We start from the raw sequence: 21670 nt of genomic DNA, 5'->3' as shown, positions 1-21670 counted from the left end.
GCAGAAAAGTCTGAACTGCACTTGTATTCAAAACATGGAAATAAAATGAATCAATACATTGGCGTAACGATGTTTTTTGCTTTGTTCTCTCATTCCTTTCCTACAAATTCTGTTTGATATGCTTCAATGCTACTGAGCATTAAGCTGAGGTTTTCATAGTGCTTTCTACTGTAACCCTAGTATCTCACTCCTGACTAGTAATAGTTAGCTTAGAATCTATCATTGTATATATAAATTTAGTACCATTTTATCCCATGTGCATCACTACATTTATCCTCATTTAATGTTATTTGGCAGTTCATTGCTCAGTCACTTAGTAGTGTAAGATTCTTCTGCAGTTCTTCACAGTCAGATCTCACCTTTATCTCCCTAAAATACTTACTATTATCAGCAAACTTTACATTCTTGAAATTCCCTCCCTTTTTCAGATTGTTAATAAACATTTTAAATAGCGCAGAACACAGCAAAGATCCCTAGGGAACTTTACTGGAGATCTCTATACACTGTGAAAATTGAGTATTTATTTCTTTGTTTCCTATAACATTGTTTCCTATCTTTAATTAGTTATTTACCCACATGGGGTTCTTCTCCCTGATCTCATGGCAACTTAATTTCTTTCAAATCCTTCAGTGAGGGACCCTATCAAATGCTTTGGGAGACCCTAGCTGACTGCATCAGCTAAGTCTCTCTTCATGTCCTCAAAGACCTTAGATTTTTAAGGTTACTACAGAAGGGGTTTTCTTTATTCTTCCCTCCCCCGTTTCTTACTAATTCTATTCTTTAAAGGGCTTCTATCAATTTGCATACAAGAACAGATGACTTAAGGTCTGTAGTTCCCCAGACCTCTCTGGCAACCCTCCAAGCAGGAAGTGTGCTGCTGACCACCTGGCAGTTCTCCTGTACTGAGGCAGGTTAGGTGAGAGGGTACAAGCTGTTCTTACTAGTTCAGCTTTTCCTTTCTCAGAGTACTTTAGAATATTTCATCTCGGTGTTTTTTTTAATGCTCATTTTGTCAATTTATTGTATAAACTCTTCTATGGATACTTTTATTTCCTTTTATCCCAGGACATTTCCTCCCATTAGAAAGGGTTCTGCAGTAAGAAACTCCCCAACAACTTCCTCTATAAACAGAGACAAAAATATTTATTTAGACGTTCTGCTATGGTCTTACCTTTTCTAAGCATTTTTTTTTTTTTATACCTCATGCATCTGTTGGCCCTACAGACCAGTCAAGAGCACCTTTAACTTGCTATATGATCTCAGGGAAATGACTCTGTTTTCCTGTGTCTCTCCTTTTCCCTCAACAGTCTCCGTACGTATGGACCATAATTTCTTTGGTGAAGAAATAATATCACACTATGTATCTGTACATTGACTAGCCCAATGGAGCTACAAATTAAGACAGCATTATTAGGCAAAACAGGCAATTGATCCTGACCTACCTTGTGAGGTAGGTCCCATATCTCATAACCTTAAAATACTTAACATGAACTGCAGAGGAAAAATATTTTTCACATTTCTGTGAAGCTTTAGGCTTCTCACATCTCACACACAGAACAGAAGATTACTTTGACCCCCACCTCATGTCCTGTGCTGAGTCGCCTGCACTTTACGTAGCTGCAATGCAACAGCAGTCACCTCAATAGACTGCCACTTGTGTAAGGTAAGACTTGCTGTCTGCCCTTCCCAGGACTTTCTCCTCACTGGCCACCCTATCCACGGGACCACTACTAGTCCTGCTCAAAGCCACAGAAGACCTCCTGATCATTTATTCTCTCTCAGTTATTAGCCATGTCCTCTAATTTTAACTCTAATCCAATTGCACAATTTCACTACTTTTCAAGCCTCACATATATTTGCTTTAGCCTACAATACTATCAAAATCAGGAATAAATACTAAAAAAGATGAATTTTTCTGCATTCTGTTATTTTTTTCCCACCAACACCAAAACCACAAGAACTTAAAACTTAGAGTGTGATATTTTGTAGCTCAGTCCCATCTCTATTCATAGTTAGGTCTTACTAGGCTTGAGCATTTTTTATGATTTGTGGAAGAGCCTTCCCTAGGAAACTTCCTTTCTTTTAAGAAAGTGTGATCTCAAAGACCCAATACACCAGTAATTCTGTTGCTAGCCTCTGTTTTCGTTCACTACTTTTGCAAATGGAAAGTGCTGTGTCTACACAAATGGATGGGCAAAGCCTGTGAAAATCCACTGTGTAAATCAGAGTTCTGTGGAATTCCTCTTCAGTTTGCACAGAGGAAAATTTGTCCTGCTAGCTCAGGTGGAGCTGTACCTTTCAGGAGCCATAAGGACAACCTCAGGACTGGGAAGAGTGGAAGCTCCCCCGGAATACACAGAGGTGTCTTCCTGTTCTAGGAAGTATCTTTCCATACGGTTTTATTTCGTGCCTCTTCCTTGTGGTGAAGGATGAAGAAGAAAGGAGAAGGCAGTCATATGCTACAAGGCTCTGAGGCCTATTCTACCCACTACAGCAGCCACTGGAAATTGAGAAGTCTTGGCCATTCTTGCATTCCACATTAGCTAAGGCCAAGTGCTGTAGTTTCTGGGCAAGGCAACTGGTATGAGTGCTTTATTCCAACCTCAATCTCCCTCTTCAGCTAGGATTTCCTCTGATGTTAGGGACTAGGCCCATTGCCAGTTTTACAGAGTCAAAAGGATCTTTTCCATATGGTGAATTTAACAACTGCTGTGTGGGTTTTTTCGCCTCCTACCAAGCATCCATGATGACTGGCTTTGAGAAGCTTAAGCTGCATCAGTAACAACTTCTGGAGTTTTTAATGAGATTTTGGATCTGAAACAGAGATCAGGGAACCCAGGTAGCTTCTCTGCATTGCTGGGCACTTACACGATATGGAGCGTGGACATGCCTCTGGGCAGCCCAGTTTGTTTCTCCCTCACCTCGTCCTTTCTAGTTTACGGGGAAAAGCATCTGGACTTCCAGCAAGGGTCCTCTGATAGGTCTGAGAATGTACAGTTTCCACTGTCCCCATTCAGGTCCACGGTATGCTGGTTGCTACTAGTACCAGGTGAGGTCCATATGGAAACAGCCCTACCAGGTTCTTTAGAAACATATGATTGCAAGTTTGTAGGTGTTGTGGCTTCCATATTTAAACTTGTTAATATATCTGTGACTCATCATGTGCATCCACACATCAGTAGGTATTTGGAGTATAAAATATGTTTTCCCTTCCATGGAAAGGCAAAGCTATCTACACCAGCCCTAGGAAAGCAAGCCTATATGGAGAGCAGCTGGCTGACAATTTGGTCTTCACTTACTCTGAACATGACTTCTGCAAAGAAGATGAAGGTTATGCCTTTCACTTTTCTAACTACATGTGTTCCAAATGTTACTCCAAATTCCCAAATATTCCAAATTTGAAACCCAAATGGTAAAATGAACTAACACCTTTCATACCCTGAATGAGTCACACGTGACCAGTATCTCAAAATATAAATACTACGTACGCTACACAAAATCCCACAGACCCCTAAACACCCATCAAAAGTAAAAGCTCTGATTAAGACTGCAAAAATGCACAAATTATTCCTAATACATCTAGTGAGAAAGCCAAGTTCAACTTGTTTCTCACAGTAAAGTTGTGAAGTCTATAACTCCTCTTTATCCAAAAAATATTTTACAGCTAATGCCTTTTTTAAATCTTAAAGGTAACTTACAGCAATGAATGATGTTCTTCCAACTTCAGATATACTGGTCTATTCCTTCCAGAAAACAGATTACAAGGCATATTATTAATGTAGAATTAGTAATGAAAAGTTTATATAAACATACAAATGTTCTCAGTCTACAGACAGAATCAGTTATTAAAAACTGAGCTGGTCTTATACATGAGCTTGATGTGTAGGACACCACTTCAGGGATCACTTCAGCAAACTAATCAAACCTCTCCATGTAGACCACCCAAATAAACAGTATTACCGTAGCAAATCTATTTCTATCCAACTTATAACTTCAGAAATCTTTTTGAACATTGCATTTTTCTACCCCAAAAGGTTATTTACAGGAGCAAGGCACTCCCATATGCCTGTTCAGCTGTGTTTTTCTTGCTCTTTAGCCCTCTCATTTCCTCCCCTCCTCACAGAAAAACAAAGTTGGTTTTGTTAGCTACATTAAAAAAAAAGAAAAAAGCACTGGTTGCCCTATTTCACACCAGTAGAAGAAACTGCTCAATAATAATAGAAAAAGAGGCTAATGACACCATTCCAGGAGTGTTTTTTCTTTTCTTTTCTTTTTTTTTTTTAATCTGTGCTACAAGTCAGTTAACAGCCTGGAATCCAGTGACCTGCTGTTCTTGCTCTCTCCCTAGCACGGCTACTCCTGACAGGTGTTCCTGGGACATTCTGAACAAAATGTTGAACAAAAATATATCTTTAACACTTTCAGCCTTGAAAAGCTGCTCTGTGCTGAGCAACTGTCACAGGGACTGTCAGCAACATTCTGCAGGCCACATGCAGCAGAACAAACATTAGGAAGACAAGATTTTTCAACTTAGTTTTGGAGTCCAAGAGTACTTAATGATTCTAGCAGAAGAGGTTTCTCAATTCAACACATCATGACATTGGTATCTGAATTACAGAATCAGCGCCACAGCTGACAATCTGGTATCCTATGCAAGTTCCTTAGAGTCACTCAACAGCCCAAACTCATTTGTGTTCAGTAAGGAGGCCAAAAAGATACTTGTAAGGCTTCAGTATATGAACTACAGTAATATTGAAATATATTCAATTTGGCATCTTTTTCCAAAAAACGTTTTTCTTTGCATTCCAAATATCTCAGACATTTGCTTGTTTGTGATGGACTTCTGTCAGCCCTGTAGTGATTGACATTTTCCCTGCAATGTATTTTGCTTCATTAAGTGCCACTTTAAAGCCTTTTATCTGTACTGCTGTGAACTCCTGCATGTGCTCAGACCCAAACTAATTTGCATACTGAGATTTTTCTTGAATTTGCTTACTTTTTTTTTTTTTTTTTTTTTTTTTTTTTTTTTTTTTTTTTAACATCCACAGGGCACCACTTACAGTTTCGGCAAGGTGGTAAAACATTACCTGACAACTGTACCCATCATCCTTCTTACTGAACCCTCCATTCACATTATTCTGCAGAGAAGCATTTTACTACTTTCAAACACTGGCCTTCCCAAGCTTGTTTTCCCCAGTGCAGATGTTAAAGGGGTTTCAGGGTGATGTGAAACCTTACAATCTTTGGCCAACTACTAGGTTATGTAAATACATAGACATGCTTGAGGGCCTGAAAGAACAGACGTCTGTGTAAGTAGAGGATTTACCAACCTAAATCGGAAGGCTTAGTTATGGTAAGCAAAAGGTTTTGATGAGAAGCAGAAGCAGTTTGTATGCTTTTTCTGATGAAACAAGTGCTACCACCAATATATCCTCTCTCTCTGCAATCTCTGAAAATGATTCTCATGATTGCCAGCTACGCTGTGCACATACCTCCCTGTTTTACTGGCACACAAAGATGTATTGCCACTACAAGTATTCAGTTCAGATAATGGCCACGTTGTAGCTAATGTCAAATATGTGAAAACAAAATTTCAGCAGCTTTTATAATTTTCTTTTCAACTTTCTCAGCCACTTCTAGTGAGATATTGCAGTTTGTAAACTTAGCTAAAGTACAAGTGAAATCATCCCATTTTCATTTCTGATCATAATCTGTCATGAGTTCTACCTGGCCAAATTCATATTTACTAAGTAAACTGGTTTCTCATATATAACACAAAATGTCGAATAGAGAATTTTGGCTGAAAACTACATCAATTCACCTATAGACAGGTATCTCCTTGGTAAAAAATAACAAAAAAACAAAAAAAACCCAAAAAAACTAGGACTTGTTGTGGCATTAGTTTCAGTTCTTTTGCCCCACTATCTAAAGTACTTCAAATATTGCACGCCCCAGTTACGGTCTAGTCTTTTTAACATGAACTGCCAGCTTTACATATTTCCCATCAGAAGAGGAACTTTCCAGTAGCAATGGATAACAACCACAACACTGTCGTCATCCATAGGGAAACCGAAGTTGCATTGTGGGCAAAGCCCGTTTTAGTCTTTGAAATCTACCATGTGGCCATTTCCAAAAACTCCTAAATAGACCTCAGAAAGGGGAAATCTTCCTTTTCCTCATTACAATGTTGAGATAATCCTTGCACTATGGGGCACCACCTTTTGTTAGCCTTGGCCCAAATTGGTCCCATAAGCAGGGAATAAAGAGGATAGTCCACCTGTCTTTGATTATGGTATCAGTAACGATTTTTCTCAAAAAAGCAGTATTTAAATTCCAGTTTGAAAATTCTGATTATTAATTTTTTTCTTTCACTTTTTTATATAGCACTTGACAAACAACCTCTTATATCTGAGGAGGATGCAACATTTGCTTGTAAGGTGTCAGCTTTATACTAATTCAAAAGTGATACGTTCGTACTAAATTTAACATTGTGAAATTAATAAAATAATTGCTCCTTCTTTGCCCACTGTGAAGTTCTCAGTCTCCACTACTAAAGAACAGAAAAATCTAATAAGCGCACAAAATGATAAATCCTGTGGTATCGGATGCTATATGTGGACAAAAGAGAGAAGAACAGAAATGCTTAACAGACTCTCATCAAAAACCCTTAGTTAATCATGTGAGGAACAAGTTTGGCTATCAAAGGGACAGGCCAATATGAAAAGTAAAGCCAGGATACCTGTGAAAGTAAAAAGGAGAGCACAGACACAAATACACCAATTTCCTTCTGACTTTCACAACTCTCTCTGACTTAATGGATGTTGTCTTGGTATAAAAGACAGAAGTGGACTCAGTGTTTTTAAAACTGCTTCCTTTGAAAGTTTAAGAGTAAATGATGCTGAATAATATCATATGTTTTAAAATGGTCACAACCAAGTTGCCAAATTAATACCTTACTGAAATGAAGAAAGCACCAGAAGGAAAACAATCCCATTGTTAACTGCAAACCATTTTAACAGAGAAGCTGCACGTTGGTTTATGCTAAAAAAAGCCCTAAGATAAAATTATCTTGGGCCTGAACTGTGCTGTCATCTAATTTCTCAGTAGGTATATACTTTTTTGGTTTTTTAAAGAACCAATAAAACTGGTATCATATTAACAATAAAAATAATAAAACACCCCAAATCAAAACAGCAATTATTTTGATAATACTTTACAAACAAACCTACAAACCCCAGATCCTTCCTCTTACTGCTTTCTCCTGAGCCTGGGCCCCTAAAAATATTTAATTCCCCTCTGTTGGCATCAATGCAAATGCTAAAGGCTCCAGAGTTTCTGTTGGTGGCAGCTTTTGCCCTAGCCCACTTGAAGTGGATTCTCCGATCAGAGTTGAAGGGAGAAGCTAACAGAAGAAAAGCCTGTAAAACACTGTCAGTCAGACAGAAACGCAAACTAGTGAGAATCAAGAGCCAGAAAAGCCAAGAATCAGGCAACCTCTCACCTTCTCCACCCACTAGAGGGATGAAGACAGTGTGCCTGCACTAGGGAGATGCTAGTTCATGATCTATAGCAAAATGTGTCACGGGTATGTGACATTATCCACTGAGCTATGCCAGCTGGTCCTCTTTTGCACAACCCCTTGCAAGATTTAGTTTAAATCCTAGGCTACACTGGGGGAATTCTGCAGTTCCTTTTGAATTATAGTTCACTTCTTCATAATGGCAAGTGATAGGATGCTGCTGTGGGACTATATTCTGGTGAGCTAGCTATTTTGCTCATATTCTTTTTAGCTATAAAAGAAATTTTACCTAAAACTACTTGTATTACATAGCAAAAGTAATTATATATCAATTTTGATTTGTTTTTAATATTTACCCTAGCAAGATAAGTTTCTGTACTGTAATCACTTTTGTGTTCTCTTCTCCGCTTTGCTTTCATTTGAGTGGAAAATGTCATTCTTTGCTTGTTAATTAAGTTCACCCAGACATTTCTCAAGAAGTGTTTTTATTTTAATAAACCCCCCAAAACAACATGTCAAGTTTAAAAAGCATTTTTACAGGAGTGAACAGGATTTAGAAAAAACAATTTCTGGAAGCTCTAATTATACAGAGTATTTCAAAATAAGCACCAAGAGATTTCTACTCAGTGGACAAAAATCTGCTTTCAGTTAGCAATAAATTTACCATTATAATGATGACGGTTCTTAGTTGAGTTTATGGGCACATTTTAAAAATCCTTGTGAGCAAAGCCAAGGTATGCTGCTGGATGCTGTTTTCTCAAAATCCATGCATATCTTAACAACTTCTACGATTCCACAATGACAGACAAGGTTAACATGCAGAAGCTAAATTCACATTCTAAAAGTAATAACTCACATAGTAAGGGATGATCAGAAAATGTTCACCCTGGGAACTGTTGAAGAGTGGGATTTCTTCATCCCACACTAGTGGCTACTTCTGAGACAATTCAAATTTTCCTTTTGTAATTGTTGCTAGCCCTCTTCCTCACAAAAGAGAGTGGTTTGGTCTCAAACAGAAGATATTGTAATAGATTTTTGGTGAAGACTGCAATAGGAGAACTTTCTCACAACAGAAATGGCAATAGTCTACCTGAGTGCAATATCCAGGACTTACAAGAAGACCGTTAAAATCAAAATGGGAGAATTACAATATTATCTTTAGGTTCACTCTTTCACCTATTATGAAGCCCAATCACAGGTAATAAAGTGACACGAACCTCAGAAAAGAAATGCATAATCCATGAACAGCAAAGTGGGATAATAAATATGCATTTAACTTTTTCTACCAATACAACTTGTTTAAACAAGTTTTATACTTTTTATACTTGCAGATGCAAGCATTTAAACTCCAGGTATGAGAAAAAAAATCTGACTGTCTTCATACCACAATATATTCAGGAAAGTTCACTTATTTTCCCCATAGCTGAACCACAGAGGTAAAAATTCAAGACAGAAGACATCTAGACTTTGGGATTTCAGTCTCTATCCATTCAAGATAATAATTCAGGTGATTTTTACTCTCCACCTAGATCTTCTTATTCACTAGAACAGTGGATGAAAACCATTTATGCCAGCTAGCTGGCATCTTTGCTCCCAGCTATCATTATTACCTTCTAGACAGATATTCCCCCAGCCAAGAAGGCTCTAACAAAACCCTATCCTTGTAGTGAATTTAAGTCAGTACTGTTTCTTCTCTCCTGAAGCAACCAATCATTTAAAAAAATATCAGAATCACCTTCTGCATTTGGATTAAGAATGAAAAGAACAAAGATTCCTTTTATAGTTAAATTCAATTCACAATGAAAATGAATATTATAAGTTACATCTTTAAATATGATCTCAAATACAAAATCATTCACAGAAAAACTCATAAGCATCCATACTGGGATCCACTCTTTCTTTAATATTATCTATTTGAACGTAAAGATCAGCCTAACCAAAGAAGAAATAATGGTTCTCTGTGCTGTGCCTATGTAGCAGTCATGTCACAGATTTTGCTGTCATAAAGATGATTTTGATGGGCTCTTCAGATTTTTTAAGAACATGCTCTTATGTCAGTAAAGAAATTGGCATTCTATTTTGTAAATATTAAATAGGTGATTTTAAATATGCATACTGCATCTTTATGATTGAGTGGTACTTACATGGTTTGGAAAGTCAGCCTTTAATTCAGCAATACTTCTACACCAATAGGCTGCTGTTTTCTCGCTGATCAGTTCAATGTTTAGAAAAGAGCCTTGACCTGGGCCATATATCGGACCTGAAGTAACTCCACGCACAATCCTTGGAGAAACATTGGTCACAATATCCTGCAAAACAATGAAACCTTTCAGACTGATTTTGCAAAGTGAGGCACATATCAGTGATGTCTATGAAGATAACATAAAAATAGTTGTATCAGATCTTTTAAAAATGTACTGTTGTTACGAGTAAAAACTGAGATTACAGCAGCTGATCAATGTGGAAGGCAAGAAACCAAAGTGTTCCCCCCCATCTAAGTCCTATGAATGATTCACCTTTACTCTTAAGAACGCAAAAGACATGGCACCAAAACCTTCCAGGATACTAGCCCCAGCTCCGGGATGGCTAGCTCTCCAGGGTATCATCTCCAGAGCGAATGGGGACAGCCAGGCACGGGCACAAGACATGCTGAATAGAGCCTCTGCTGCCCACGCCAATGCAAAACGCAGGGAATGGCAAAGGGCTTCGAACTTCCCACCAGCCTGCAGAGCCCAGGCCCCGGGAGCAGGGCTGGGGCCGCACGCCCGAACCCCGGGCTTGGGAGGCTGCGCTCTGCCAGCCCGTGCTCGCAGCAGGGCACAAGCGCCTGTCCTCCGTAAGCTGAGCAGTGCTGCTTGCAGGGAACAACACTCCATAACGTTAACACTGCCGAGCTGCACAGCATGCGGGGAGGTTTCTTTTCTCTGTATTGTACAATGTGCCCATGTAGAAAGCTTTACAAACCTTATGTTTTCAGAATTACTGTGGCCTGCAAACATGCAAAAATATTAAACACAGTACATGAGCTCTAAATTAGCAGACTGTCTAATTGTATCTTCTAAATCAGAGCAGAAAAATGTTTGTTCTTGGTGCGAAACAGTATGATAAGCTATTTCAGCTATCAAGAAAATGCCAATATATGATGCCTATAAAGCAACTGCCATACAAAACATCATTCAAATAATGCTTCTGTGTTGGGTAGAAAACACATACAAGTCTTTGTGGAAAAATCTGTGTCGGCCTCAGTTGTGTAACAGTGTATGTTTGAACTCTCGTCTCCAAACAAGATAAAAGTCTGTGTCCTACACAAATAGATCCAGTGCAAAGAGGTGCTGCCCACCAGCCTCCCTGATGTAAAGTCAGAATCATAGGTCTGGGCACTAGCAAAAGCATACCAGTGTATCCAACTTCAAGAATGTAATGACAAGATTAAAACAAAAATCAAAATCAAAAAATAAAACTCCAAAATAGTCAAAATTCAGATCAATGTTGTAAAACACAGCATTTCCTAAGGTCACTATAAGGTTAGCAAACAATTTTGAAGCAGACAGTAAACACACAAAATGTTGACTTGTTTAGTAGTCTTAATTAAGCTACAATGTCACCATATCTATATTAACAAAGAACTGTAAATTCTGACATTATTTAAAACTAAAGGGAAACATAGATGGTAAAATATTTCTTTTGCCAATTTCCAATTAAAAATAATTTTGAGTAAAGGTCATTTAGTTACAAATGTATCAGAATTAGTTGTTTAAGTACCCCCCCCACCATCTTGTCATTTTTAGTGAGATAACATGAACCTCCATTAGTATATAGCAATTAAGGTCAATTTACATATTTTAATTAAGAACCATCCCATATAAAACAATTAGGGTAATAGGCATACTAACTGGATTTCATAACATTTGGACGTTTTTCCAACTAGATAGACAGGAAACCTTAATTAGCATTAATTAGCACTGATCTGCATATGTTTGATAAGGCATACCCTTGCCACAAAAGATTATTTATTCCTGAATCTGCCAAATGCTACAGTTACAGAGGATAGAGGGACTTTTCTTCACATTGTATGTAAATTTGGAGTAATATTCAATTGTTTATGAAGTTTAATTGCTTATTACACAGTAAATATGTGCTAATATTTTATAGTGATAAATAATTATATGCCCATTTACATATGTAGAAATCATACAAAGTAATCTCCCCAGTTAATCTATTTCCAGGCCTAATAATAATTCTGAAATCTTGGACATCACAATAATCCTTAGTTTTCCTCTTATAATATTTTCCCTTCATCACAAAAGCATCACCTCCCTCTTAACAGTAAGTTATATTTTCACAAAACATAATTCGGAACATTTTTCTGAATTGCATCTGAATCAACGCAAACCAAAAACACAAACAGCAAAGTATACTCCCCCCCACTCCCAAAACAGATTACAAAAATTGCAGTTTATCTAGAAGAACCATTTACATCAGTTTGCTCTGCATTATCCTCTTGAGCGTTTCATTCCTGCTAAATTGCCTCACAGGAGCTTGTACTTTGACTTTGTCCAAGAAACCTATTCATACCTAGGCCAGTGTTATCACATACACCATCCAGCACAAAAAAACATGTAAAACGTAAAAAAAAAAACCAAAAAACCCCATGACCTAAATGCCGGAAAACTGCTGACCATAGTCTAGTAAGTGCAGGGTGCACTGAGTCATTTACCAATATATAGCAGTTACTTTGTCCACGCTTCAAGCAAAGGCGAGCTTCCTTTTCCCATGCTCCAAAGGCAGGCAGAAGCTATGTAGCTACGCTCGCATGGCACTAAGCCTGGGCTAATAGCCTGTCTGGTGGTAATTATTAGTCTTGTGCTCAATGCAGATTAGCACACATGATGATTTCCATTTTGTGGCTGGCTTGTGTATGTATGCCAAACATTGCTTGGAGCCACCTGTGGTACCGCTTGTTATCTTACTACGGGCATTTTTTGTTCTTCTTCCAGTCTCTCATTTCACTGACAGTAAGAAGTCAAGTACTGACATATTACAGCTCAGAATACACCTCTTGTGGGACACTCACAAAGCCTCAGCATGCTTCCACATGAAAATGTTCTGAAGTTTCCAGTATCTGCCTTGGGTCTCCAGACAACCTCTTCTCTCTAAGAACAGACACCTCTGCTTTAGACCCCGTGAGTGCTGCCAAATCTCCACAGCCTCAGCTCCCTCTGTCCCAGAGTTCAGCCACTGCAGCATTTGAGTGGCAGTTTGTCTCTTCATAATCACACAAAGTTGATCGAGGTAATGCACAGACTTTGCAAATGGCTCAAAACCAGCCGCTCTTCCCTGTAATGACCACAAGAGATGCACAGAGCCACATGAAACAATAAACACACATACATCTTCCCTGCTTACATTTCCTCACTGTTCTTGAATATTGTTTGAGACTCTGGTCGATCCTTTTCAGCGCCCAGGAGCCTTCCCGGAAACCCCATCACTGGGCAGAGCAGGGTGGCTCCCTAAAATTGTGGCCTTTGCTGTTTCGCTGCTGCCTCTGTGTCATGGGACCCCTCTGCTGTGTCCATGCACCACAGCGTTCTCCTTCCTCACCAATCTTCTTCTAAGGATCCTTCGTGGCTTTGAAATCTAAACACTGCTACCTAGCTCCTTTATTTTGATCCTCCCCTGAGAGGAATACACTGTCTTTATTTCAGATCCCGTTACTCAGTTGACTCTCCTAGCTCAGAGTCGGCTAGATGTAGAGTCTGTAATGACTGACACGCTGGCACCTCTCCCTTCTCTTGTTAGCACATGACAGCCCCAAGACACAAGGAGACTCACAGTTCAGGGAAACAAAATGGAATTTGTAACTTACGTGATGATTCAAGGAATCTGTCCATGTACATACAGTATGAAATCACACAAGCGACAGAGAAGAAAATTGTCTGAGATGAGTATAAAATACCTATACAGAAGGTGCCTCACCATCATCTTTCTCTTCACAGTATCCTGCTACAGCTATGAAAGCTAAGCAGGGAAAGAGTTAGGCAAATGATCTATGGCTGGCTTTAGCCAACTTCATTTACTTCTGTCATGGAAGAGAATTTTAAATGATATTATGGGTTCTTTCACTAACACCCAAACTATATGAAAGATTGTGGCAGCTAACCAGTTATTTTGTTACAGTCTGTCACCAAAACAACAGGTAAGGCCAGAGCAGCTGAAATAGTCATAGTGCTCCAGCACAAGGGATTTCAGACAGAACATCTTCTGGTATTTCATTCAAATACTCACTTTTTCCCTGTTTGAAAGAATGGTGTGGCCAAATGCCGGCACCCATCCCTCCTTTTTTTTCCTGAAACTTCAGGAGAAAACAGAAATTTACATCAACTATTCACACAACCTTTTTATTGTTGATATATGCATTAAAGTGTTCTACAATGGAACTGGAGCAAGGAGTCTGACAGGTAGCACTTCAAGCTTTGAATCTAAGAACTTCTTGATTCTAAGAAAAAGCTGACTACTACAAAGAGATGACCTGTGACAAGTTGCCCTGGTCCCTGGATGCACCTATAAGTACAGATGTGCATATAGGAATAGGGGACTGCCCCAAGCCCCAAAGTGAAACAAGTACCTCCCACATCTCCATGCAAAGGAAATAATAGAAAGTCTATGGGGAAAATAGCACAAAACTTTCATATATCATGAAGAATAAGGCTAGAAGGCTCTTAATGAAGAGCAACTGAGGTAAAGCAAAGCTTATATCTGAGCACACTAAAAGACAAAGGTACAGAAATAATGACTAAAAAATCATTGGCAAAGATAAACAGAATGACCCACAGAAAATAAATTTGTTTCCTCTGGAAATCTTGCAAACTACTGTAGACTTCAGGATTAGGGAAACTATATTCAGCAGTAGATTCCAGCAAAACAACCTGGGACTGGTAGAATCAAGGCAAGCCAACAGAAACAGTCACAGCAACTGGCTGCAAGTAGAATCAAGGACCAACTGTGAATCACGAACATTTCAGTTACTAAATAACTTTTTTTGCCTCAAAAGATGATTCTTTTCCCCAGGAGAGCGCATCAGAAACAACCACTTCAATCCCTCAAATATTTCCAGCTCAGGCCATCACCTAAGAAAGTGGCTTTACACAGATAAAAGTGCCAATATCCTGCTGCTTTTGGAGCCCCCTTATCTGCTTATGAACAATTCTGGGATTCTGGTAACTGGAGACTGTGTTAATTTGCATTACACATTTTTGTTCTTGTTGATTAATTAAAACACTAAAAAAAGGCCCAAGGCATTGATCAAGTCCCACTCGCTCTAATAATCTTTGAACTCTGCAATCAGATCCTTGAATTCTAAATTACTTAAGTATAATGGGCTGGGAGTCTTGAAACAACATCTTAACATACACACCTCAAACACCCAGCAGTTTTTAATATGCTAAATTAAAGAAAAAAAAAAAAGGTGCAAATCAGTACATCCATCCAGGCCTCACTATTCACTCTAAAACTTGATTTCACACTGTCCACATTTTCAGTTAATAATTGCCACAGATTTTTGTATTGTCAAGAGACAACCTTGCTGTTTAAGTTGAGAGAGAGAGACCTTTATGTTTGGGCAGTCGGGACATTTTGAGTTTTAAGGGACCCAGAGGGGTGTCAGGCACAGTGTTAGATCATGTGATAAGCACATTCATTGTGTGTTTCTGCTGAAGTGATCAGCACAGAAATAATTCACATTGTGAATATTAACGTTGTCATCTGTAGGCGTGAAAGTTAATGACCCGTAGAAATGAATCAAGCCATTCACCTCTCAGTCAGAGTTATTGTTTTAGGGGAAGCAAGAAGACAGCTCTTCATTAACTGGGTTCACATTTTTATTTCACACTCATGTGTCCTAAAAACTAAAAAAACTAAAAAAAAAAAAAGGAGAAAAACACTGTGTAAAGAGATCAACTGCAGTGGAATATATATGGAATACATAAAAACAGTCTCCTAGAAGGTATATCATGGCCTGTTCAATTCATATAGTTATATTAGGCAAATATAAGAAAAAGAACCAAAAGAATAAGTCTATACCATTTTTCACATCACAGCTCTGTTATTTTTCTATTAATTTGCAGAAGTTGTTATACTTGAAGCATTCTTTTTTTTTTTTTTTTTTGGACCAGAAAACAAATAGGCACATATATTTGGGATATAGAAGCAAATATTAATTGTATCTCTAAGTAATAAATTAACTCGTTCAAGTATTCAATCCTCAAGTACAATGGTGGTTTTGAATAAGCTTTGGATTTTATAAATAAATTTCATCACACTATACCAAGTATTGATATTTGTTTTCTTCACTCTGAGATGCATCTAAGAGACACAGAGAACTTCGATTGCAATGTTGGGCCCCAGAGTCGATGAAAGTCACCGCATACTTCAAATTAAGCTTTTCTAAACTTTAACATATTAAACCAGATAGGATTTAGTCAGCTTTGTCTGTTTCTTTCCGTTAATATGAGAAAAAGGACTTAACACAACAGGCAGCTTACTACGTTTTACAAAGTTAATTTATTTGACCTTTCTTTCTTCCGGGGAGCGAGGGCATTATGTTTGCCAAGTGGAATATGCTTCTGCACATTCCTGTGGTTACTACTTACTAAATGTCAATATGAACACCAAGGCAGGCATGACTGCCTTATTGTGAAGAAAAGATCTAAATAAATATCTTATTAAGCTAATTCTACTCCAGTATCTCAGTACAGCATACCTACAGATAAAGTTAGTGAAGACTCTAAGCTGTAACGTAAAAAGAAACCATGAAGTTCTACTTTACTGTATTAAATACACCACCTTTGCTATCTGAACAATAAAATACAGTCACTGAAAAAAAGCAGGTATTTAAGCCATTTCTGATGTACTACTTTTCCTCAGATTTTGAACGATCCATTGAAAAGGTCAGAAAGATTTCAAAACCCAGTATTATATGTGAAATGCTGTTTTTAGAGTTCAGTTTCTAAATCATTTAATCAACCCCCCAGCATCTAGCTTCAGTTTCCCCTACAGTTTTTCCTAATTAAAATAGAACTTAATTTACAATTTCACCTCTTTAAAAATACAGAGGAGGATGCGGTGGTACCCTCCTTCTCTGCCTTCTCTGCCTAATCTTTCTGGGAACCTGCCTCCCCACGGCTTGCACAGCCTCGCACACAGGAATAGCACTGCCCACTCTGTCCTTGGGATTCCCTGCCAGCTCCACCTCAAGGTCTTGTGCTGGTTTGCCTCTTCTGTGACTCAGCTGTCTAGCCAGACTGTGTCTAGTATCACCTCTTCTGGAGTTTTAACCATCTACAAAAGGCAAGCGAAACCTGAGACAACAAAACCATTTCACCCAGCACTGTTCCCATACATCCTTTCTGAGCTGTTCTTCACTTTCTTTCCTCCATCAGAGCTGTGAGACATAAGACATTTCCCTGGGGTTTCTCTTCTGAGGCCCAAAATAATGACTAGCTCTCCTGAATTTTTCCATGGCTCAAAGTTTTTCCAGCTGAGCTTGTCTAGCTCCCTTTAACAGACAACTACTTCCACTGCAAGTACATCTGCAAATGCAGTGACATTGCTCCTGGTACAACTGTGCAGATTAATGGAGCTCACTCATTTCCGGGAAGCGGACGTGCTAGCGCTGGATTTTTACGAGGTATCCCCAGCCCTCCCAGCTCAGGGACGCTGAGTTATGATCCTGCCCGAGGAGGTCTGCCATCGCCACAGCTGCCTTGCAGCACACTAGCCACCACCCTGCGCTGTTTTCAGGGTTAGGATGCACCCAGTCTCACCTGTTGAATTTGTGAGACTTGTATCGACCAGACGTCACACTTCCCACACGAGTGCAAAACCTCAGCAAAGGTGCCTTGTCATTCTCTCTTTCTCTTTCCTTCAGTGAACACTGAAGCATTTTTTGAAAGTGAAACAGCCTTCACAGAACAACTTATCTCAGAACATCCCACCATGCAGAAACTGCTCTAATCTCTCCACCACCAGAGAGGATATATTTAGTGTCAAAAGACACCTTTTTTTCATTGCTTTTGTGAATGAGGTCTAGACCTAGCCCTCTCCTTTCCACTGCTTTGCTTCTCTTCAAGACAGCTAGGACACAATAATAAAATGATGTAAAATAATATTTTTCAAGTTTTCTTACCAAAGTAAGAACTGAATAAAAACCTATTATTTCCTCAGCCCTCCATGATCACTCAGACGGGTGGTTTAAAGCACAAACATGCTGATCTCTCCACTACCACAGAATGGTTCTTGAAAAAGAACCTTGCTGTTATTTATAAATTACACTTCAACTTTACAAGATCTAATATGCTATAAAGGGAAAATGAGACTTTAAAAAATATTCTGATTTGTCTTTTGACGGCTATTTGACATGTTTACAAAACACAGTTAATCTGACCAGACATTTTTCACTTTTTTTCTAAAGATGAAAGTACCCAAATCTGTATGTATCTTATATCCTGACAGTCTGAAGTGAGTATAAACAGCGCTTGTAAATCTTTAATATCCTACTCTATTTCTAGACTGAATAAGCTGAGTTATGCAAACTATTAAAAAAAAAACCCAAAACACAAAGACCATTACCTCATAAATGTTTTCAAAACATTAAACTAGCCCATTTGTGTTTATTAAACCAATTCAACATTACAGCTGCTGCAAGCAAGCAAGCTAGGTTTCCAAATCAATAAGTTAGCAAGAAGACTGCAGCCACATACAGGGAAAAAGCAACACGTCAGGATTTCGGAGAAAAACTGCTGAAGCATTCATATTGTGTGAAAGACAAACAACTATTACAGGTAAAAGTTAGCAGTTTAGTTAGCTATTTAATTTCTTTCCATACAGTGCCATCAGTCCTTGAAGATCTAACCAAAAGAACGTACAAGAAACTTTAAAATTTACAGACATCTAACAATTTGCACCTAAGCTTTTACCCTTGTTACTTGCTCAGCACACCACCTCTCTTACCAACGCAGTTTACAGATACTAGGAGATCACTACCAACAATTTATGATTGAGATGGCAAAAGACCAAGTTCTTTAGATAATCTTATAAGCTTAGAGCATAAGAGAAGAATTGTTTATTCTGCTCATCTTAAAATAAGCCTGGGACTATTCCATCCCCATTGTGAGTTAAGTAAAAATTTTGCCTGCCTTTGCTTAAAGCAACAACAGTCTCCCAAATCTTTGTGAATTCATACACGATGGTTAGATTAGAAGTCCTAATTTGATAATGTAAAACTCCCTTAAACACAAGTAATAGATCAGGAGATTAAAAAATTCAAAACAAAGCAAACAAAGAGTAAAAGTAAAAAGAATGCGAAGAGTAAATTTTATAGCTATGCCAAATGTACAAATACATATTATCTAGCTGAGTCATATATTTTACAAGAAAAATCTGCTTTGAATCCAGGGAACTTTATTTACAATTCAATTCTTTTGAGTAGATGTACAAAAAAAACCCCTTTTCATAATGAAAAGCCATAACAATATTTTAAAATTAAAATGATAACATTTAATAAATCTTTTTTCCTATTTCTGACATATTTGCTTGTGTTTTTTAGGCATTATAATGTACAGACATTTGTGCTGTAATTACAAAACATCATTTTAAAAATGTGTTCTATCCTACAGCACTTTGCCTTGACAAACAATTACTAGATATCACATTCAACAGAATACAAAAAGCAATCTTGATCACAAGATTAAAATTAGTCTTCTAACAAAAGATGCTTTCAAAGCAAATCCAAACCCTCATCAGCTTCATATCAGTTTCTTTGGGAAAGGCAGGGAAGTGAGGGAGGGAAAGAAGAGAAAGAGAAAAAAAAACTGAAGGACATCTGAAAAATTTCTTGCTAATGTTCAATGCGAAAACCTATTTTGTCAGTTCTCTGATAAAGGTGTAAGCGGTAGGACATGATTAAAATTCTGCTATCAAACTGTATTGTGGTCAGAAATTATATTCACAGAAGAAGAGAGAAGTACACTTATAATTCTTGATAAAAAGTTATATCTGTATTTGGACATTCACTTTTGTATCTGTGTTTGCAGTGCATGATTCTTAGATCTCAGTGTTTTGATACAATAAATATCTAATCAATGAATGGCTGCTTTAGCTGACTGATGAGAAAAATGTTCAGTAATTGTCTCAAAATGCTAACTCATTTCTAGTGAGAGGACACAAGAACAAAGAATCATGGTAAAACATTTCAGATTTCTATCAAAAAGAAATCTGAAGCTGATCAGCTGATTCTCAGGGGGGTTTTAGAAACAAATATTAAATATCATTTCTCTACTCCAAGGGCCAGCTTTCACAGTGCTTGGAAACAAACAGCATACAAGCTGTAACAGAAGAAAACCAAAAAGGTAAAGATTTTCTTCAGCTGAAAAAGAAAATTAGAAATAAAAATAAAAGCATGACACAGGACACAACACAAAGTAAGAATATTTAATAGCAAGCCCTTTAGAAATTTTCTATCCAGCTGTTTGTGATAGATGATACAATTCCCACAAAAATCAACGTTTTCCTTGGCAAAAATGTTGGTTTGTCCAAAGGTTTTTGATTTCCCATTTAATTAAGCAACCAGAGCTTTCACAATGCAGCATTTTTCTGGACTGTGCTGTACATATCCTAGGAGACAATCTCATGAAAAACAGTCTGTTGAAGTCAGCTGTTGATGGTTCACAGTGCCACCGCAATTGACACAAAGAACACAAAATACCAAAGAAACCCACCATCTTTGGAAGTTTAAGTAACCTCAGCTCCAGAAATATGCCTGAAACTACTCAGTGTACTGTATGGAAGGTCCTGTGATATACTAAGAAACCAGTTCTTTTGGAAATCACCACTTCCAAATATTAATTTGAAGTGAGAGTGCTTGCAAGGAGCTCACAACTCCCATTTAGTATCAGCGTGGGAAATCCGGAGGTTGAATCATCAAATATTTCCGAATTAGAATATTTACTATACGTAATAAAAGCTTTATAGCTAGTCCTCCATTTGAGCATAGATCTCATTTAGGATAAATGAGGAAGGAACATACTGACAGCTTTAGAAGCAATTGTTAGCTGTGTTCAGAGTTAAACCACCAAATTGAGTGAGTGTGACTCAGGAGATCTGACAAAGTCAGCAAGAGGCAGATTTACTACTTCAGACCCCATGTTAGCACTCGCTGGCGTGGCCCACACTCCCATGTGATGCGATGTAGCCACATGGCTACACTATTCCTGTCTCCTCCTTTTGCCCCTGCAGATTGGAGACACATTAACCCAAAGATTAAACTTTGCTGATTTAAAGTGTTATCAACACTCACCATCTGCCCTAGATCTCTTCTGATGTTTATAATCTCCTCTACCCATCGTTTAATTGGAGGTTACCACTACCTTGCAAAGCCTGTCAGATGCTAACATACATTGGCTCTGAATCACTGCAACATTAGTGTCACCAGGGCAGCTGAGTTGCCCGCTCTGGGCCACGAGCTGTGCCAGTCGCAGGAGTCCGTACCCATTCAGCGCTGCTATGACAACTCTCGGAGTAACAGTCAGGATGGAAGTTTAGCTGGTTAAGCTGAGTTCCTACCCTTGTTGAAGCCTCTTCAGAAACCTCCTCTAAGTTTTCTAGATGTGCAAGAAGACATTCTTATATTACTATAATCATTTTTAAATAATGGCCCACAACACTTTACTTAACAAAAATCTGAAGGTTTTTCTGCTGCTGCTGCCAGCATTCAAAAGAAATGAACTTCAAACTTTACTAAACTTAACTTACAGTGTGCCAACCATTCCCATTAATACCGATGTTGTCACACTCAGATGACAAAACTGGTAGAAAATATAAACCTTTGAAAATCAATTTCTAAAAAACTGAGATGCTGGAGTTTACCTACAACAAAACAAAAGCTGTATCATAACAGCACAGATAATCCCCAAGGTGCCAGGATAGGATGTCTTGGAACTGTGTAACAATTCAGTTTTACTCTACTACAAACTGTAACTTTTCTACTGTCAACAAAGTATTATTTGTATACCTCGGATGAAATACCTGATGAGCTTTAGCAAAAAAACTGAACTCTGTAACTCATTTACAATCTCTAAGATACTGACAAGGAATTTC

At 38.1% G+C, this 21670-nt stretch overlaps 1 protein-coding gene across 2 annotated transcripts in view; it reads right to left on the bottom strand.

Moving 5' to 3' along the window:
• The window catches only part of DPYD (dihydropyrimidine dehydrogenase), a 382796-nt gene that overhangs the window by 135151 nt on the left and 225975 nt on the right, over window positions 1-21670 (bottom strand). For both annotated transcript variants that reach the window (XM_067300877.1, XM_013961321.2), the window contains exon 14: window positions 9664-9828. In XM_067300877.1, the coding sequence (XP_067156978.1) occupies window positions 9664-9828 (165 nt within the window). The remainder of the gene's footprint in view (window positions 1-9663; window positions 9829-21670) is intronic.

Source organism: Apteryx mantelli, chromosome 8 (assembly GCF_036417845.1).
Source record: "Apteryx mantelli isolate bAptMan1 chromosome 8, bAptMan1.hap1, whole genome shotgun sequence".
NCBI classification, from domain to species: domain Eukaryota; kingdom Metazoa; phylum Chordata; class Aves; order Apterygiformes; family Apterygidae; genus Apteryx; species Apteryx mantelli.
Note: the sequence above shows the minus strand (reverse complement) of the source record. Positions and strands in the feature narration are given on the sequence as shown.